At 41.2% G+C, this 18,915-nt stretch overlaps 1 protein-coding gene across 2 annotated transcripts in view; it reads left to right on the top strand.

Moving 5' to 3' along the window:
- Positions 1 to 18,915, top strand: part of KCNQ5 (potassium voltage-gated channel subfamily Q member 5) — a 301,863-nt gene that overhangs the window by 236,730 nt on the left and 46,218 nt on the right. For both annotated transcript variants that reach the window (XM_080388769.1, XM_080388768.1), the window contains exons 4-6: positions 10,436 to 10,611; positions 11,024 to 11,149; positions 18,685 to 18,795. In XM_080388769.1, the coding sequence (XP_080244895.1) occupies positions 10,436 to 10,611; positions 11,024 to 11,149; positions 18,685 to 18,795 (413 nt within the window). The remainder of the gene's footprint in view (positions 1 to 10,435; positions 10,612 to 11,023; positions 11,150 to 18,684; positions 18,796 to 18,915) is intronic.

Raw genomic sequence — 18,915 nt, 5'->3', positions numbered from 1 at the left:
TCTTCTGACTAACCAATCATAAATTATTCAGCCCTTTCTACAAACACAAGTCTTGCCGTGCCTGTAGTTATTTGGGTTTTTTCTCGCTGATAACTTTGTGGGTTTTTTACAGTCCAATCTAACGAGCCTCTTTATTCATCAGGTGTGTGCGTGTGTCTGGCTCTCCACCCTGCTGCCTTCCCCTCCAGAAATCTCCAGGGTTTTTTCTTTCCACAATAGCTTTTCACTAAGGTCCACTATCACCCAGGACAAAGCCTCAAACATAGCAAACCTTGTTTTCCCAGGGCACAGAACAGTTACTGGGCAGAGTAAGTGAAGATTTATGGGAAGGGTCTGCGTGTGTTACTCAGTGGTTTTTCCTTTGGTTGGACAGAAATTGGGTTGGGGAACACTGGGTCAAAGACACAGTTTTAAATGTGTCTCTGTCAGCCTCTCTTAAAACCAAATAAAACTACTGAATAAATAGTTCTCTGTTCCTTCTGGTAGGTACATACTAATACTGTTAAAGATCAATTATTGGGAAAGGGTAATAAAGTATAAATCCATGAAAGCCTTTCAGCTGAACTTAATCTTAGCTTGCAGGAGGCCCTGAGTTTTTTAGGATTTATTGAGCCAGCTTTTAATAATATAAAGATGTTTGCTGAGGACTTACTCAGCCTGTGGAAAGAGTGTGTACTCAACAGGGCCATGAACTTTAACTGCTAACAGTACAAAGACAGGTGAAATGTTCCCATTAATGTTGTTATTCTTATCCAAACTGAATTAAAAATGGTAACCATAACTACAATTTAAAATCCAGTATTTTTTGAGCTATTGTCATTCTCAGCCCACAGGGAAATATTCTGGCTATCTACAACAAAAGCTAAAATGACATTATTTTGATATATTTGTCATCATGGTCTGCAAGTATGCTACTTCTATGCAGGAACAGTGTATATGTATTTTTAGTACATTGGCACAGTAATGAGTAATATCAGTTGATCTGTTCTTGGGGAATTAGGATCTTATTATAAATCTTGATTAAAAAATGACAAAAACAAAAATCTGACCAAACTTCCTTATTCTGGAATTTCATGAGGGAATATTTAGTTTTCACATCTAAAAAATGTCCGATCTTGACTTTTTGAAAATATTCCTTGTTTTCTGTTTCAAAAATTGTTTGACCTATTGAGTCCAAATTTGTGTTTGATTAGCTTTACTAACAAGTGTCTTTGACTGGTTTCTGGGTTTGTTTCGGGTTTTTGGGGGGCAACATGCAGTTGCACTGTATGATAAAGAGCTGTACTCAAGGTGTAGAGAAGGCATACTAAGGTGCCTGTGAAGAATGGGATTTACTGGTGCTGCTTGGAGTATTCCTAGACAGAGGAAACATGGGATAGTTCTCCTTCTTGAAGCAGAAAGATTATGCTGCTCCTTTCTGTGGTTGAGGCAAGAAATCTTAAACTAACCATTTTTGGTTAGGATAGGCTGAAGAAATACGCTAAGCATGGGACCAGCTTAAAAACAAACAGGCAGAAGGGTGCATGAATTCAGTTTCAGGTGCCAAGTTCAGTTTATGTTCCCCAGGACCACTTTGCTTTGCGCTGTCTATGTGTGTGTGCGCGCGCGTGCTGGCGGCTGGCGGCAGGGATTTATGCGGTTATTCATTCTGTTCAGTGTGCCGGGGAGGAGCGAGCCGCGCTGCCGCCGTATTGCATCCATCAGTTAGTGCCAGCCTCATCCGAGCGGCTGCCGGGTACCTGAGGTACCCTGTGCCTCCCGGTGCCAGGGTGAGGTCCCACACGGCTTGAGCCTGATCTGGGGCTCCATGTACTCTAGCCAGGCTGGCCAGTGATGTGCCGTGGGGTACAGCCCCCTTTGCACACAGCTGCTTGGCAGAACGCACCTCGCCCCCAGCACCAGACCTGGGGGGCTGTCATCAGATCTGGAGTTTCAGCATCAGGACACTGTGCTGTAGCTAATCTTCGCAGTGTTCACAGTTATAAAACCTTTGAATTGATCTCCTAAAGCATGCTTCCCATTTAATGCAGGGTTTATTTTCCATGGCGCTGAAAATACATGAAACATAACCTATTTTATATTGTATTGTTCAGCGGTTTAATGCCAGCTGGCAACTAAACACCACACAGTAGTGCTTTCACAATATAAATACATATCTATTTTATATTATATTTCATTATTGTGTATTATATAGGTTTTATATATCATGTAAATAATACTGTATATTATTTTATATGCATATTTTAGATTTTAATTTATCTCTGTTTCAATTCCTACCATTTTCTGTTTGCCAGAAAAGATAGCTTTACATGTTGGTGAGCTGCTTTTCTAAATAGACCCACTTTGGCTGTATAAAATTAACATGTATCCTAGGAAGATGTCTGTATTTCCAAGAGGTCACTTTCGTTTCACATTAACAAATTTTGCTTACTCAGATGATTCCAATACATTGCAAATGAAAGCTATAGATGGAGAGAAGGGTTCAAGATGGTTCATCTCATTTGATGTCTTCACTGAAGTATTGCTCAGTTAATGAGTAAGAAAAATGCAAGTTTTTATGTACAGATCAGTTTTAGTGGACTCCTTAGAACTGAAGTCAGTGTTAGAAGGAAAAAAAATCAATAGAGTAGAAGTAGTAACCTCTCAATTATTTTTTTTTAATTCCACCTCACTGCCTAGACACTATTACATGTTCTTTTATAATTTCTTTCTCTTCTGTGTGCCACGGCCACACATCCCTATCTTCCTGTTTTTCAACAGCAATAAAAGTCAATTTTCACACTCATCTGTGTTTATCTCTGTGAATTATCTTGATGCACAAAACTATTTCACTTTCCTACTTCTAAAAATACCACGTTGTTTTGCATCTTGAAAAAAGATTACAAAAGGAAGCGAAATCACCAGCTTGTTTTGCCTGTAATGTCAATTAAGATGGTTTCCATCCAGAGTGTGTTATATATTTGAAAACACAAAGACCTTTTGGCTGGAGTGACAACAACATCTGCAAAAATCAAACAGCGACATCCATCCCAAGAATTTCCTGAAGATATCCTGCCAATTACTTTTACTAGTAGGTGACGATTAATCATAACCTGTCTGGCATCTGAGCAGAGAGATCTGATCCCTGACCACAAAGGAAAACTATATTCAGACATAGCTGAAGGCAAATTTTGCCAGGACTCAAGATCCTGAGCACCATTATTTTTAGTATATGCAAAACTCAGATTATCTCATATTTCTTGGGGTTTTTTTGTTGTTGGTGGTGGGGTTTAGGCTTTTTTTCTCTGTAAAATTGAGGCCTTATTGCTGTAAATCTGCTCAGCTTTTTGTGGGAGGAGCAGAACTCAGCTTGCTGCCTATTCCAAATTATGCTAGAGATGTTCAGGTGATATAATTCAATGGATGACATTAAACCTTTTTTTTTAACAGGTGGAGAATAATGCTTGAGTGTGTCATATTTCAGAGGGTGAATTCGGGTGACCTCAAAAGACCATATGTCTCCAGAGTAGACTAAAAATCCAATTTTCAGATTTTGACTTGCACATACTGAGTTGTACTTTATCAATAAATAGTTCTTTGTCCAATAGGATAATTTGCAAAATACAACATCCATCAACTTTCTAAATATGGTACTATTGACCATCTCTCTGTTCAGAGATGTAATTACAGGTTTAATCCTTTAAAAAAAAATCAAGTTAAAATTCTGGACCTTTTAAAGATAAAAATGTCAAAAATTCTTGTTTTCTGGGGTAAATACTTATGCAAGGTCACTGGAAGTTCATCCATATTAGACCAAATTTTTCTGCCATAACTATGTAAAATATCCCCCTGATTTCATAGTAAGAGGACTAGCCACAGGGCAAAGGAACTGCCACCTGGTAAAAACATTACAATTTGCCTCTTTTCAAATTAACTGTTGCAGCATATTCTAACCATGATTTTTATTCTTTGCCCTCTTGAACCGGTAGAAGGAAGGTTAATATCTTGTTTGAAGCTAAAAGCATTTTTGCAGCCATTTATGATGAAGTGACCTTTTCTGTTCTATGACCTTTCTCAACAAGTGCTCAAGGAATAATGATACAATTATTTCCCTCTCTGAATACCCCTCTATTAGGGTATTCAGAAGCCTTAAATTCTGTGAATGTCTTTAGCTTTTTTTTTTTTTTTTTTTTTTTTTTCTTTTTTTTCTTTAGCTAGCCTACAGGAGCATAAAATACATCAATGCCAAATATGTTACTAGGCTGTGCAAAAAGCCTGCTGTTTCCTATAGATGAGTTTGTATAAACAGACCTTTTCTTTCAGGAATCTGAAAAAGGGCAACCTTATTTTCATGTACAGATGTATGGCCTAAGTCAAGTGTCAGTCATCAGGCTATACCTTAAACTGCTTTAAGTTGCGAGTTTATACCGGTTTAGGATAGAGCCCATTGAATGTATTTTTGTTGTCATGTTTCTATGCTGTGGCATGCTCAGTGCTCCAGCATGTGTGTTCTTTTAACTTTGTGCTGTAGTGTCTGATTAAAATTCGAAGTACATTTCTACGCTGATTAGATGATACCCTCCAGTCCCAGCCAGCTAGCTGTGGAGATTATTGTAGGCGAATTGAAGAGAGTTCCGAGAATAGCAATAAACACGATGAAGCCACTGGAAGGACTGATATACAAAGAGGTATTAGAAAAACTAAAACGGTGGTCATTCCCTTCCTTCCACCACTCACACCTCTTAGAGACTCAGAATAGAAAGTTGTTAATTATTTGTATGTAGTTGTTGTAAATCTGCATTAAAATTTATTTAAACTCCTCAGCGAACAAGAATAATTTGCTCGCTGTGCTGCAATACGCAAGCACAACATGTGCCGTGGTAAGCAGACAGAACCCATGTCAAAGTACTCATGGTGCTCGTAGTCAGTTGCGGAGCCCAGTGCCTCTATAACACCACGGAACCAGCGTGCTGTTTGTTTCAAGAGTAACATGAAATCCAGGATAATGAACTGTCCTGAGAACTATTCACACAAAATGACCACTACAAGCTGTGTCTTTTTTCTGGGTCATAGATAATAATGCTAGCCCAAAATTAGATCTTAGATGGACAGCCTAAGGGTATCATAAATTTGGTCATATGGTTGCCAGTTAATTTCCTTTGTGAGTTAATACAGCTGCAGGTGAGATAAACCACACTCTTGAGATTTTCAGCTTTTTCCTGCAGTTTTGGGGACAGATATGTCCTACTCTTGTCCTAGCTCATTGCCTTTCTATACTGTTCTGTACCCAGAGCAGACACAGGAATTGACAGCTGTTGCAGTTTCCTGAGTATTCTTAACAGGGATGTGTAAACTTTAAGCGCTTTCATTGAATTTATAGCAAACACTATTTTGATGATATAGTGGTGGTCCTAAAATGAATGAATATTGTTCATTTTCTCTTCAGATAAAATCAAAGTAAAAATATCACAAGATTCTTTTCACCTGTATTGGCTCAAAGTGATGTTTTTATTTAGAAGGAAAGGATGCTCCAACACATCAGCATTAAATGCAAGCAACAGGAAAAGCTCTCATTAACATCTTCTTATACACTAAGACTTGGAAGAATATGAAAGAGAGAAAGATAATGCAGGTTTGTGTATTAGTTAGAACGTGTACATGAGCTTTAAGCAGGTGAAAGACTGTCATTAATTAAATTTCCTAGTATCATCCCGAGAGTCTCTCTGTAATTTTAGAGATTATCCTGATGGCACATCAAGCCTTTCAGACATTTTGCAGTATCAAGTAGAGCTTCTGTGTTCACCCTTTTACCTGTCTAACTGGGTTCATTAGCATGATGCCTTTGAATACTGTGAAATCTCACAACATCCAAAAAGTTCATAGTAGGAAGGTTAATTGAAAAAGTCATCAAAAGTAAAACAATCCATTATGATGACTTGTGATGCCTCCTTTTTTATTGTTACTAATGTCTGAGTCACAGAGATGTCATTAGAAGTGCTTATAGCTTAGAAATGCTAACCACACCTCCATCACTAACCCAAGCAACCCAGAGATTCTGACCAAGCTCGAGCAGGGTAGGGCAGCCCATCGCTGGCCTTCCTCTGTGAAGTGAGGAGCTCAGGGTGACACATCTCACATGAGCTATTCGAGTTTCAGGTTTTGCATTATTTGGCTTCAGTTACTTGTCCTTACTGATATGTCACTATTTTAGTGAGACTGAACAATATACAAGTGTAATTTTTACACACCTGGCTTCTGTGTTCATCTTTTTTTATTTTTTGGGAAGGGGGGAGGGAGGGCAATTGTTAACATTGTGGCTGTCAATTAAAAAAATTTTGCTAAGGCACTGTTAACAAAATTTTCATGCAACAGGGATTTCTTGAGGGGTACTAGATGAAATGTCTGAAATGAAAGAAATCTGTGTTTGAAATGAAGTGTTCAGATTGTAAAAACTGCTGAGAAAATCTGAAATCACAGACTGGAGTTAAGGACAGAGGATGCTATCTGCAAGGATAAAAATATGAGAGATATTTCTAAAGCGTGAATAAAATCAGCATCACAGCTGAAGAGATGCTTAAGGTTTTGGAAAAACACACAAGATACTAGCTTGGAAAAAAATCAAAGAAGTAAATGTACATCAGAAACTTCTGTCTTCTAATAAGTCATCATAGAGAAGTTTGGAATTATACTATCTTCTACTTACTCTCACATCCCAAACTTTCCTAGTGCTTTAAAGCAAGTTACAGAGTGAAACTTGAGTCTCTATTAAATTAATTGAATCGTTGCTATTTACTTCTTCCTAATTTCCCAGGTTTGCCACTAAATATTAATAGAAGTTTGCTAAAGCCTTTTTAAAATACAGAAATACTATGGAGGTTTTTAGTTAAATTCAAGTGGAATATGAAGGGAAGTTCAGAAGAATATTTTGCTCTCCTGCTTAAAAGAGGGCAAATGGCACCTGAGGTTTGTTGGATAAAAATGTGGCAGAGAGTCATAAAGCACTTAGCTTTTCATTTTTCCAAGGTATACTTAGATAAGAACACCAAGCAAGTCTAACATACTCAGAAGTGACTTTCAACTGTTGCAAACTTCTCTTTGGACTCTGATTTCATTCCAAGAAGGGTTTGTTTTGATTTATCTTACACCTGTTCCTGGCAAGTTAAACGACGCTGAAATAATGTGCCTGCCTGCCTGCCTTCTCTGCTTCCAAGGGGAGCGCAGCCGGGAGGGCTGACCTAGGCAATGGGCACACGCTTTCCTTCCCTATTCCCAGCCTGAGGAGCTGGGGCAGGGGGGCAGGATTTGGGAGCAGAGTGTATTGTGAAGAGGTAAAGAAGATGAGAGAGCAAAGTGTGAAAGCAGCCTGGGAAGGCTCTTTCCCCTCCAACTGTTTTCTAACCTTGTGCCAGCGTGTTTTCTGCTCCGCCGTTTCCTCAGCGTCTCCTCCCTTTGCCTCTCCAGATCCCTACCCTCCATCTAGAAGGGTATACACAAGTAGGTAACTCCCTTGCACCAATACTTTAAAACAGGGAAAAGAGAGCTATGCTGCTCTTGGCTTCTTTGTCTGTCACAGTCGGAGGGGACAAGAGATCCTCAGTGGGGCAGGGGGCTCCCAGCAGCACAGGGCAGACACTGCTGGCAAAACTCAATCTGAATTTTTTTCAGTGGGGAACCTCCGGGAAACTCCGTTTTATAAGGAAAGCTGTCAAAGCTCCTGGAATGGGCAGGAATAAGGGCAGGGGGGAATCAGTGGCTTTTGTAAAACACTATCCTACTGAGAGTGGTTGAGGGTAACCAAAACCCACAGTAAGCACTTTAATAATTTCTGGACCAAGTGCATAATTCATATTATTTGGGTGACCTTACTCTTTAAAGTTCTAAGAAATATTTGCGGGAATGCACACTGCTTTTCTAACAATATCTAATTTGCTGCTAGCTGGTCACCACTAATTAAAAGTGACTGTTAACGTTGCTGCTCTGCTCGGAGTAGCGTGGGACAAGCCAAGCTAACCTTGCCGTCATTGTTAGCTACCAGGGACACGCTTCAACACAGTCCATATTGCTCAAGGCTTTCCAGCACACTCTATGTGAACCTCAGATCCAGATAAACACACCTAAATATAGAAATTTGCTTGTAGGTGGGTATGTGTGCGCTACGTGTCCATGCTTGCAGTATAGTCGGTTGAGATCTAGGGCTTAGTTCAGCACAGGACATAGAGGTGTGCCCTGTTACGTGATATTCCCTGCTGTCCAGTGGCTTCTCCTGAAGGGTACAGCCTTCCCAGGTCTGAGAGCATAGCTGCTGGACCTAGGGGATGTCTCAGATACCTTAAGGCATCTCAAATGGCACTGGGCAAATAAATTTGAGCAGCTGAATCAAGCCTTGTTTGTACCGAGCGCAGAGTGTGAGTCAGCAGAGCAGCCAGCAGGAGCCTTCCCGAGGATTAGCTGCACCTCTCTCAGCTGACGTGATTTCCTTTCGCTGCACAGGGAGTTTAGACAACTGCTTCACATGTAGACACCTAAATTTAAATGTCTTCACACAAGGCTGAAACCCACCCCGTCTATTTTTCTGATCTCCATTAGAATGTGTGATGTCTTTAACTTTTCCTGGTCGGTTATCCTGTTTTTGAATTCTCGCCCAGACCTCCTGCAATCTGGTTGCTGTACTCTTGAGACTTGTACAGTGCAGAAACACCCCAGGGTATTTTATCTATTCCTGGCTCTTCTTGATCTCTGAACTTGTTGGACTTACATCTAGAAGCAAATCCAGCAGTTTTGGTCACCGGTTATGTAGTAGCCACCTATGATCCTATGTGGTAGGTAGCCAAAGGCATTTTAAAATGTCAGAGCATAACGTCAGCCTGGCCCCTACACTATGTCCAACGGTGACACTAGCCAACGGCGAATGGTCAGGGAAGGTTGCACAAGCAGGACAAGCATACAGCAATATTTCTCCATAAGAGTCTCTCAGCCTCCAACAACCTGCTCCTTGGAGACATCCTGAGCCAAAAGTGGGCTCCTGGTATTAGCCTGGAACTAAATCTTCTCCCGTGAGATCATCCTGCTGGCTTTGAACCTATGTAAACTTTTAGCATCTTGTGACAAGGATTTCCACAATTTAACAGGACACTCCTTAAACCACAGGTTCTCTATACCCTTAGTACTGTCGCAAGAGGACAAAGCCACCCATCGGTGAGTTCAGACAAACCCGGGATGTTTGTAGGCAAGGGTGTTTGAACCTCGGCTTACTTTGGTGGCTGAGCAGAACGAACCAAGTCTATTTCCTACTGCACCAGAGCAGGCTCAGGAAACAATCTCCTGCTTGTAGGTACAGGCACTCTCTCACCACTCACCTGTGAGGGGCCTTTTCACTTAACTGGGTCATTCTTGACTTGTAGGAACTATTCTTGGGACAAGGTGATGTTTATACCCAACACAAAAGAAGCAAAACTCATGTCAACAAGAACTTGCTTTCAGTTCTTCACTGACAAACACGCGTTTAGATTATCCTTACACAGAAACATTCAAGCACTACAAAATCCTAAGATTTAAAGCAGATATTTCTTACAGGGGCTCTTTAAGCTTTTAAAGAAGGTCGGGAAATTAATTATGAGATGATGAAGTGACACAGAGCTTGTTCTGTGCTTTTCCAGTCTGTGCACACCGGCCTGCCCCGGTCATCGTAAAAGAACATTATGCCTTGTCACAGCATCCATGTGCCATCACTGTGCTGCTTCTCCTCATCTCCCTTTAAATGCTGTTCTGGCTCTAAGGGCAGTTGGCTGATTAGTTCATGCAGAACAAATTCGCTCTCACAGTTCGAATCTGTGACCTGAAGAAATAAATCCTAACACTTGCTGGGCTTCAGCAAACTTTCCACGCTGCCAGCTAAAAGAATGTTTCTGAGTACCCGGCACCGTATTTCTTCCTTTCCAGGAAACGGTACATCAGGGGAGTTGTGTCCAGAAACTACATGCCTCAAACACACAGTGTTCTCATAGGAAATTAGTACGTGTGATTGTACGTCTGGTTCCACTGGACTCTCACCACTGGGGCTGCTCTATTTTTTTTTCTTAGCTTTGTTTCCTTTTTTGCCTTTTCATAGGAAAGTTGCTATGGGAAAAGATATAAAGAGAAAAAAGTTCTAATTGGTCTACTGATTTGTACAGTTTGCTACATCAGGCTTCAAAGGTCCTTCATGAGGTTCCTTCAACACTGCTCCTCTTATCCATATGTTTTCAAAATTGCCACACTCCGTTTTCACCCTGGAGGCTCCTGAGGCAGGTTTTGACATCAGCCCTGTCCTCACACCCTACCTCAAACAGGAATCTTAGTGCTTTGGATTCCCACCCACCGCAGGAGTCTCTCGTGTCCCCTCATTCAGCTCATGTACATGTGTGTGTTATTTATTGGTACTTGGACATTAATGTTTTCTGTAATGTATTTCTTTCAGACATCATTGTTCTCATCGCTTCAATAGCAGTTGTTTCTGCAAAAACTCAGGGTAACATTTTTGCAACATCAGCACTGAGAAGTCTTCGTTTCCTACAGATACTTCGTATGGTGCGCATGGACCGAAGAGGAGGCACTTGGAAATTATTAGGTTCAGTAGTTTATGCACATAGCAAGGTATGTAATACTAGATGCTGATTTTGTCTGGTCATTATCTTCACTTGATGTGATTCAGCAAGAGGCCAAAGAAACAAACAGTTATCAGTTTTGAGCAGAATTTTCTGAAGTAACATAAATTGTAAGGAGCGTTAGCACAGATGCATCAGGCCATGTGTAAATGCTAAGTTTTTAGAATATGTTGAAAATGTTGTCCTTGATATGCAGTTGTGATTTGATATATATTGGTGAAGCATCAAACCATATGAGTGGATTCAGTCCACTTTCAGAGGAAATTTCCATCGGTATGGAAGCATTCGATTTTTAACTGTTCAACTGCCAAAAATGTATATAGATTCTTTCATTATGTCTTCCTTGAAATGCCATTCTCTTCAGTTTTCAAATAGATATTGCTCTCATTTCTTTTATCTAGGAATTAATCACAGCCTGGTACATAGGATTTTTAGTACTCATCTTCTCGTCTTTCCTGGTTTATCTCGTGGAAAAAGATGCAAATAACCAGTTCTCCACATATGCAGATGCTCTCTGGTGGGGCACAGTAAGTACAGAAAAATAATATGGACTCTTTAATGAGTATTATAGAGTGCTCTGAATGTCACCTACTGTGGATTTTAATTTAGTGTGCTGTTCAGTGAATTGTTTTCACTGGCAGAAAACTGGTCTGAGAAGCTCCCTCCTCCAGCTATTCATTTGTACATCCATAGCTGATTTCACCCCATCCTGCAGAACAGCTGTTTATGTGTTTATGCTGCAAACCAGACCACTAAACCTTCAAGAGAAGAAAGCATTTTATTTTTTAACCCAGATCCTTTCAGTAATACAGTTTCTAATGGTCCCACAAAGAGCTGCTTTGATCCAACCCAGAGGGCTGCAAGCTGCAGTGCAGGAAGAGGAACAAGTGCCAGGAAAGAAAGAGGGGGAAAAAAAATCTTGCCAGCTTTGCAGTGAAGGGAAGAGTATAATCAGCACCCTTAGAATTACGTTGTTTCTCCTTCCTCTGTACCTTGAACACAAACCCCAAGGATAAATATTCCCATTCTGGTTCAGCAGTGTTATTTTTACAGGTTTAAAAGCCCTGATTGGGTTGAGCTCGTGTTTAACTATCACATCAATGGTTTTTACTTTTTTGAAAACTGTGGGATCTAAGTACATACCTGACTGTTTTTTCTGAAAGAAGGAGGATTATATGAATGCCTGCGTGTTTCAATAAACTAGGCTTTAAATGAACAATGAAAAACTAGGTCTGAAATTTTGATTATTGTTTTTTTTTTTTTAATGGCATAATGTGCAGGGGGGAGTTGCTTAAAAATGCCCTAGAGTGAGCTGGACTCCTGTACTGCATGAGAGTTACTGGGGCAGCTTAAGAAATCTGTCCCAACAAAGCCTATGGCAGAGCTATTGCCAGACAGTATAAAACTGCTGTTCTTTTCCTTCTGATTCAGTAGAATAAACACCGTGAGCTCTGACAGTGTCTGGATAGTGAAATGATGCGTGTGAGATCATTAATGCTGACATAACCTAGAGCACCCATTCGTTTTCCTGGTATAAGTGCAAGACTTTAAACAGCTTCTGCCATCTTTCCTCATCAGAGGGATGCAGAAATGAAACTTTCTCACCTCAGACTTTCTGCTGACAAGACTTCGTCTGGACTCAGTAGTACATGCACAGGTGAACTGTGCAAAAGCCCTTTCCAAAATGCTTTAAATCGTTGAGAAACATTTTTAATAAGTTTTGTTTATATTTTGAGGAAAGGTCAAGGTCATTTGCTATTGGTAGGACTAGTTTGTGTATTTGAAATTTGTTCATCTAAGGGTTAATCATTTTTTACATGTCTTCGCTAAAGACTGTGTTTCTGTGGTACCAGTGTACAAAACTGGGAGCTTGGAAATGCCAGACCTAGTAAGGTCTTACTTGTTTTACAATTTTACATTTACAAATATATGGAAATATTTTTCCTGCAAATTGCTGCTTTAGAGCATCAAGGCAGATCTCTGATAAAATACACATTTTCATCCTATAATCCAAACACATGTGAAATTCATATTGCCTAAAGTCACGAGAGAAGGTTTTGCCCTCAGTCACATCACTGTAGTTTATTTTGTTTCACTTTTCTTCAAAAGCTGAGGTCTAGGTTTGGCTTAAAGCTTTCTAACCTGACCTTATTGACATGGCTGTGAAGCATCTGGCTCCAGATGCTGGCGTCCTCACTGATGGTTACTCTGGCTCCAGCAGTCTGCAAACACCATTGAGCCTTTCGGGGTGGCAGTGGGGATGTGGTCCTGGGTGGCAGTGGGGATGTGGTCCTGCGAGAGACCCTTCTGTCCTGTGGCAGTACATAGGTCTGAGAATGCATGTTTTCAGCCCTTTGATTCTCCAGGAAACGACCTCTGCCTCTCTGCAGAGCTGTGTGTGAGTTAGCACTGCATGGGCAGGGAGTTTGGACTAAGCAGAGGATTGTACCCATCTGCCAGCAGGCAACAGGGAGGGGAAACATGCACGAGGAATGGTTAAGTCCCAGCAAACTCAGACCTCCCCTCTGACACCTGACTGATGCTCATGTTAGATCCAGATCCAGATCCGGATCCAGATCCAGATCCAGATCCTTCTCACTGAGAGCTCTAGCAGCAGGAAGATTTTTATTTTAGAATTTGCTTCTCCACTACCTGCTGACTGCTGTTTTTTAAGGAAAAGCCCTGCTAAGAAATAATCATTATATGAAGTGGTGCTTAAAATATTTTATATGCTATGAAAACGTATGACTCACAGGTCAGATAAGTAGTGCAACTGAGAAAACAGGAATCTTTTCTTGATGTCAGCAGGAAAAACAACAAATTGTAATCAAAAACCTGAAAACTATATTGTATATTTCTGTCTTTTCTTCTTTCCCCAGTGAGTGACATGACTACGTTTAAATTTTTAATGTGCTTCAGTGCACAAAGTTACTGAAAAGCAGTGTTCCCCCTTACCTGTTACCTTTGCCATTTTAATGATAGTATTTTTTGTATAATATGTAAAACAGTATGTGGGAAAGGCATAATGTGCTTCTTAGTCATGGTTGGGTTTACTGCCAGAGTAACCCACATGCAGACTTTGAAAAGGTCAGATTGTGTGGCATTCTAGGGGAAATCAATGCTTAGCCTCATTGATTTATTTGCAAAAGTTGTTCTAACTTAAGCCACAGAGTATCTACGAAATCCCAGACTGAATTCTGTGATGGCAGAGGGACAAGAAAAGGCTGCATTGAAGTCAGACACAAATAGTCACCTTAAATTCCAAGCTTTTAGAGGCACTTACGCCCCTCCTTAGAGGACCAGACTCAGCATGCAGCAATTAACCCCCTCATTGGTTCAGATTATTTGAGGGCTATACCCTGCTGCCGTCATTTCACAGACTACATTTGTGAAGTTCCTATTTTTACCCTGAAATGAAAGGCAGGATATGGCATCCTAATTTACATATGAATACTCCACTGTATTTGCAATTATGTGTTGTACTGTGCAACCTGCAATTTAAACATGATGTTAATGTTACTATTGTAAATATTCTTGTGGTTTGGGTCGCCACAGTGCTGCCTATGTGTGTTATATGAAGAGCTCAAAATTTGCTTTGGTAGAGAAGTTAAATTAATTCAACAGAATAAAATAACTTAACTATACAAGAACAAAAGGTCAATTAAAAAACTTAAATATTTCAGAACCAAACCAAGTGTGGTTTTCTGAGAACTGCTAGCGTTACTTAAAACTGTGTGTGCTTATAGTGGCTTTTAGCTTGTACGTTATTAGTTTTACCTGCAAATGTAATGCAATTAAGATTCCTGCTTCTCTTATACATTTGGCAGTTTCTCTTCATAAGTCATTATTTTCTAGTAGTATCCAGTAATTACAGTTGGATACAGAGTGTCTCTGGCACTCCATAGTGACTTGCAGGTGAACATAACGTATTACAATGAAAAATGTTGTCACAATCACTAGCTCAAGTGAGTTAATATTGATAACGTTTTTCCCATTTAATGTAAAGATAGCATGAGCAAACTACATTTTTTCAGTTAATTGATGTCAGGTAAAGATTCAAAGGGTAAGTACTGCTAGCAGAACATAAAATGATGTCAGAAAGAAATATTAGGGTAGAGGAGGGCCTCCTGGGTCCTATCTCATCTAACTGAAGGCACCGAGGTTATATAATCACATTCATTATTATCTTACCTCACTTATTATTAGCATATTTATTAGCTCCAGCAATGAGATATAACAGAAGTTCTGTTATCATTGCAAGTTTTGAGTCTAGCCAGGTGACACTGCCTTCCTTGGCTGATCTGTCCAGACACCTCATTTACAGAAGCAATCGAAATGGAGGGGGTTGCATCTTCTGCAGAAGGTAGGACTCAGCTAGCTCACTCAACCGTGCAGGTTGGGTTGCTTGAACATAGGCATACGGTCCCATGGAAGATCTGTTGGAGAGTCTGCTGCCTCTCCTGTGGGTGGTCCCTGTTCAGATGCCCAAGGGCATCCCAGCTGACACTAGACATCTGTTTTCAGGCATTTTAGGGTAGGATGCATTACCTGCTGGAGGAGTCTCTCTTTCCATCGTGCATGTTGCTGGGGCCAGATCATGCTGAATGCCTAAGCATTTGATTTTTGAAGTTAGGTGAAGCGAATCCTATGCAAATAAACTCTGAAAGGTTAGGTTTATTATCCTGATTCAGGCTGTGGTGATCAGACACAGGGCTGCTCTGCAGGTATCCCTAGGAAGTCATGATTTTGCACCTTGTTATTTCTTTCACTGTATTTTGATCCTCTTGTTCACCACTTTGCTTCCTCTGACCAAGTCTCCTCTCAAAAAATAACCTGTCCCTAATTACCTTCACAGTTTTGCTACAGATTTTGTAGTTCTGTTACCTAGTCACTCTTGGCCTTGCATGGTACCTCTGATGCAGTCACCTAAGTGATGTTGCCCTTTTAAGATTGTAATCCCCAAAAGTTCCCTAATAATTTCCTTCAGTCACCCCTGGACTTCGGTCACTTCTTTAACCACCCATGGGATCCAGCCTTCCCTCACAGCGCTAGCTGTAACTTCTGTCTGCTTCCTACATTATTAGCAGTGACGTCTGGAAATTTTGCATGTTGTCATGGTCTCATGTCCAGTAGTTTTCCACAGCCTGTTCAGTTAATTTAATGTCAGCATTATGCCAGTCAGTGCCTGGCCAGTGGTTTAGCCATTGGCTTGCAGCACTAACAAACATATGGAGGATTATTCCTGACCCTGACCCTGAATTTTTTAGAAAAAAAAATTCGTAGTTGTATGATGAGAGGAATATATAACAAAAATCAAACCCATTTGTTCAGTGTCAAGTAAGATGATGCGGCATGGTGCTGACACCTATACGCCCATGTGAAGACCATCCTGAGATAAAAACAGCTCAAAGTGAGCAAGTCACTGATATTCTTAATCATAGCCTGATACCATTAAGTCCTTGGACCTAAAAGAAGAGGGGAAAGGCTTTAATATCGTCTTGTTATTTTCTTTGGCGAAATTCTAGAGATACAGTCTGTGCGACTGCTCCTGGGTTTGGATTGCTCCCCGATGTCAGGTCCCAAAGGTTCAAGTTTATCTTTGACTTCTTTGGAAGGCAGTTCAGTGGCAATATCATTAATACGCAGACGGCACTTAGTTCTGTTTCCTTCTTGTCAGCCCAGGCAGGAGACATCACTGTACTTTCCAGTGTCTGGCAGAGATAGGGAGCTGGACAGAAGCCAAGAAACTGGGCTCATTCTGGATCTTTAAACCGCTTTGCAATGGCTGGCCTGGAAATGAATTTTGAGGAACTTTTATTCAGCGATTCATTTGTTCAAGCGCTGCACTGCCCTCGGGGTCTTAATAACCTCAAACTGTTCTGTACTTGCCCTCTGATGAGAAAAGCTGGGAATACCTTCTCCAGCAAACAAAGGAAAACTAAATCAAGCACCTCTGCCAGGCCAAGAGCATGGCTGCGTCAGCTCGGCTGTGCCAGGAGACGGGGAGCTGCAGCCCCATCTCCGTCCTCCTTAACGCTCAACCTCAGCCACGCGCTGCCGTGTGCAGGCTCTGGAGCTTTGTTAGGTGCTTCCACGAGCTAACACAACTCACCAAAACAGCAGGAACGAACCACGCAGAAATGGGGATAATTCTCTTCACCTTCCTGGGTTGCACTGGCTCCCCAAAAAGTCCAGCAAAAGCCACAAGATGAGGTGGGGGCAGGGAAGTGAAGAGGAGCAAGGGAGGAGAGCAAGACCTGGTAATAAGCACACAAGGTGGTGTGTCTGTGACCAGGCTAGCATTACAAAACTTGAGACTTGATAACCACTTGAAATTTCAGCTGCAGCCTTAATTTAGCTGACTCTATTTAGTCACTGTGGCTTTCTCAGGGTAAATTACACCCGCTGCTTGTTCCCAACAATGGGAGCAATTAAAAGCACTGTTTACTATCTACAGAGCCCTAAATAGTTGAAATCTAATTACTTCCAAAAGACTTTCCTTCTTTTGTCCTGTGGTGACCCTGGCATTAAATAGAATTGCTTTGGCCGTCTTGCCTAGGAATGAGCTTTGAGGAAGCTGGAAGCAAAATAATGTCTCTAGAAGGCATTTTCCTGAAGAATCCATTCCTGCCAGAATACTTGCTAAGCCTGAACTTGCCCACATTTGGTACGCAATGTAAAATAATTCTCCATGCACATGTTCTCCACTAACGACAGGCCCTGGAGTCCTTGGCATTCCGCCTACCGTTGTCTATCTTTGTCCTTTAACATCGTGTGCCATTGCCTGAGCATGCACCGTGGCAGCCTCCCACCCGGCCTTTGGAAATCCTCCGCTCTGCCCACACCTCCTCCAGCTGCCCGCACCAGACAGCAGCGTGGGTCCAGGCTCCCCAGAGGACAGCGCAGAGGTGTGACTCTCTCCCACCAGTCCAGTCCTCAGGTTTGGGACTGGCACACTTCCCAGGCCAGGAGTGGCATGGAGGACATTTCTCTGGGTCGGGGAAGACCCTCAGCCCCGCACAGGCACGAAGCAGAAATCTTTTGCCTTGAAGGTACACCAAGTAAACCACAACCACACACTGTTATCTCAGCGGCATTTGCACATGCACTGCACTTCCAGGTGGCCTGCAGTCGATGAGTTGCGTGTAGAGAGCTGTCTTGCACCTACCAGGCTCTGCCATCGCCTATACTGGTGCTATACAGCAGGGGTGCTGGCCTCCACAGCACAGCTTTTGAAACATCTGTGTGCTGAGCCTCTGATTACACTTGCCACCTGAAGGGATTACAGATGCCCTCCTTTTTCTCTTTGACCTCTCCCCACCTAGGTCTGAGCTAACACTGTCCAACAGCCTGAGGTACCTCTGCATCTGCTGCCGTGTCGTAGTCGTTGGACCTGCATGTCAGAATTGGTATAGGTATATCTGAGCCTATCGCAAGGAAGAGGAAAGGACCGGGGACTTCTTAAAGTTCCTTCCAGCTTTTGATTAGCATTTTTCGTGTTTCAGAAGATAATCAACTTCAAACTGTACTGATAGGCTTGTAGAAAATGCATCTGCTTCTTGCTGTTCCTTTGACTTTGACTGCAAACTTCAGCTTCCTCCCTACTATGTTTTTCCAATATGAGCTCTGTGTAATTTAAATTTGTGTAGTTGTGCAACTAGGTACAGTTATATTTCCCTGCAGAAAACAGGCGAAACACCTTTGCATCCCTGGAAAAGAACACTTTTTTCTGCCCGACTCATATAATTACCCATCATTTGCCTCAGCTTTGAGATCCCAAACTTTCTGTTTTATTATTTTTTTAAATTATTTATTGCTTATTTTTGTATTTTTCTCACATTTACTTATCTCAGTTTTATTTAGTCATAAACAGTATTAAGTTTTCCCAGAAAAATATATTCATGTTAATTTATTTATGTTTGGTTTTCTGTTAGAAACAACTATATATATTTCACGTGTCTTGGATTATTTAGTGGAGATGCTGTTACATGTAATGCAAATAATATGCAATAATCTCTCAGTGACTTCAGGTAAACCATGATGTTCGTTCATTTCTTTTTAGATCACATTGACAACCATTGGCTACGGAGACAAAACTCCTCTTACTTGGCTTGGAAGGTTGCTTTCTGCAGGATTTGCTCTGCTTGGCATTTCTTTCTTTGCACTACCTGCTGTAAGTATGCCAATAGGATTTGTAAAAAGGTAATAGAAACTTCTGTAGCTCTTGCTCTATTACGATACAAAAAGCTGAATGAAGCTCACTACATGAACTGTTTAAGGACTTTTGCTCTGT

Source organism: Falco punctatus (assembly GCF_963210335.1).
Source record: "Falco punctatus genome assembly, chromosome: 5".
NCBI classification, from domain to species: Eukaryota; Metazoa; Chordata; class Aves; order Falconiformes; family Falconidae; genus Falco; species Falco punctatus.
This window is presented reverse-complemented; position numbering and strand designations above follow the sequence as displayed.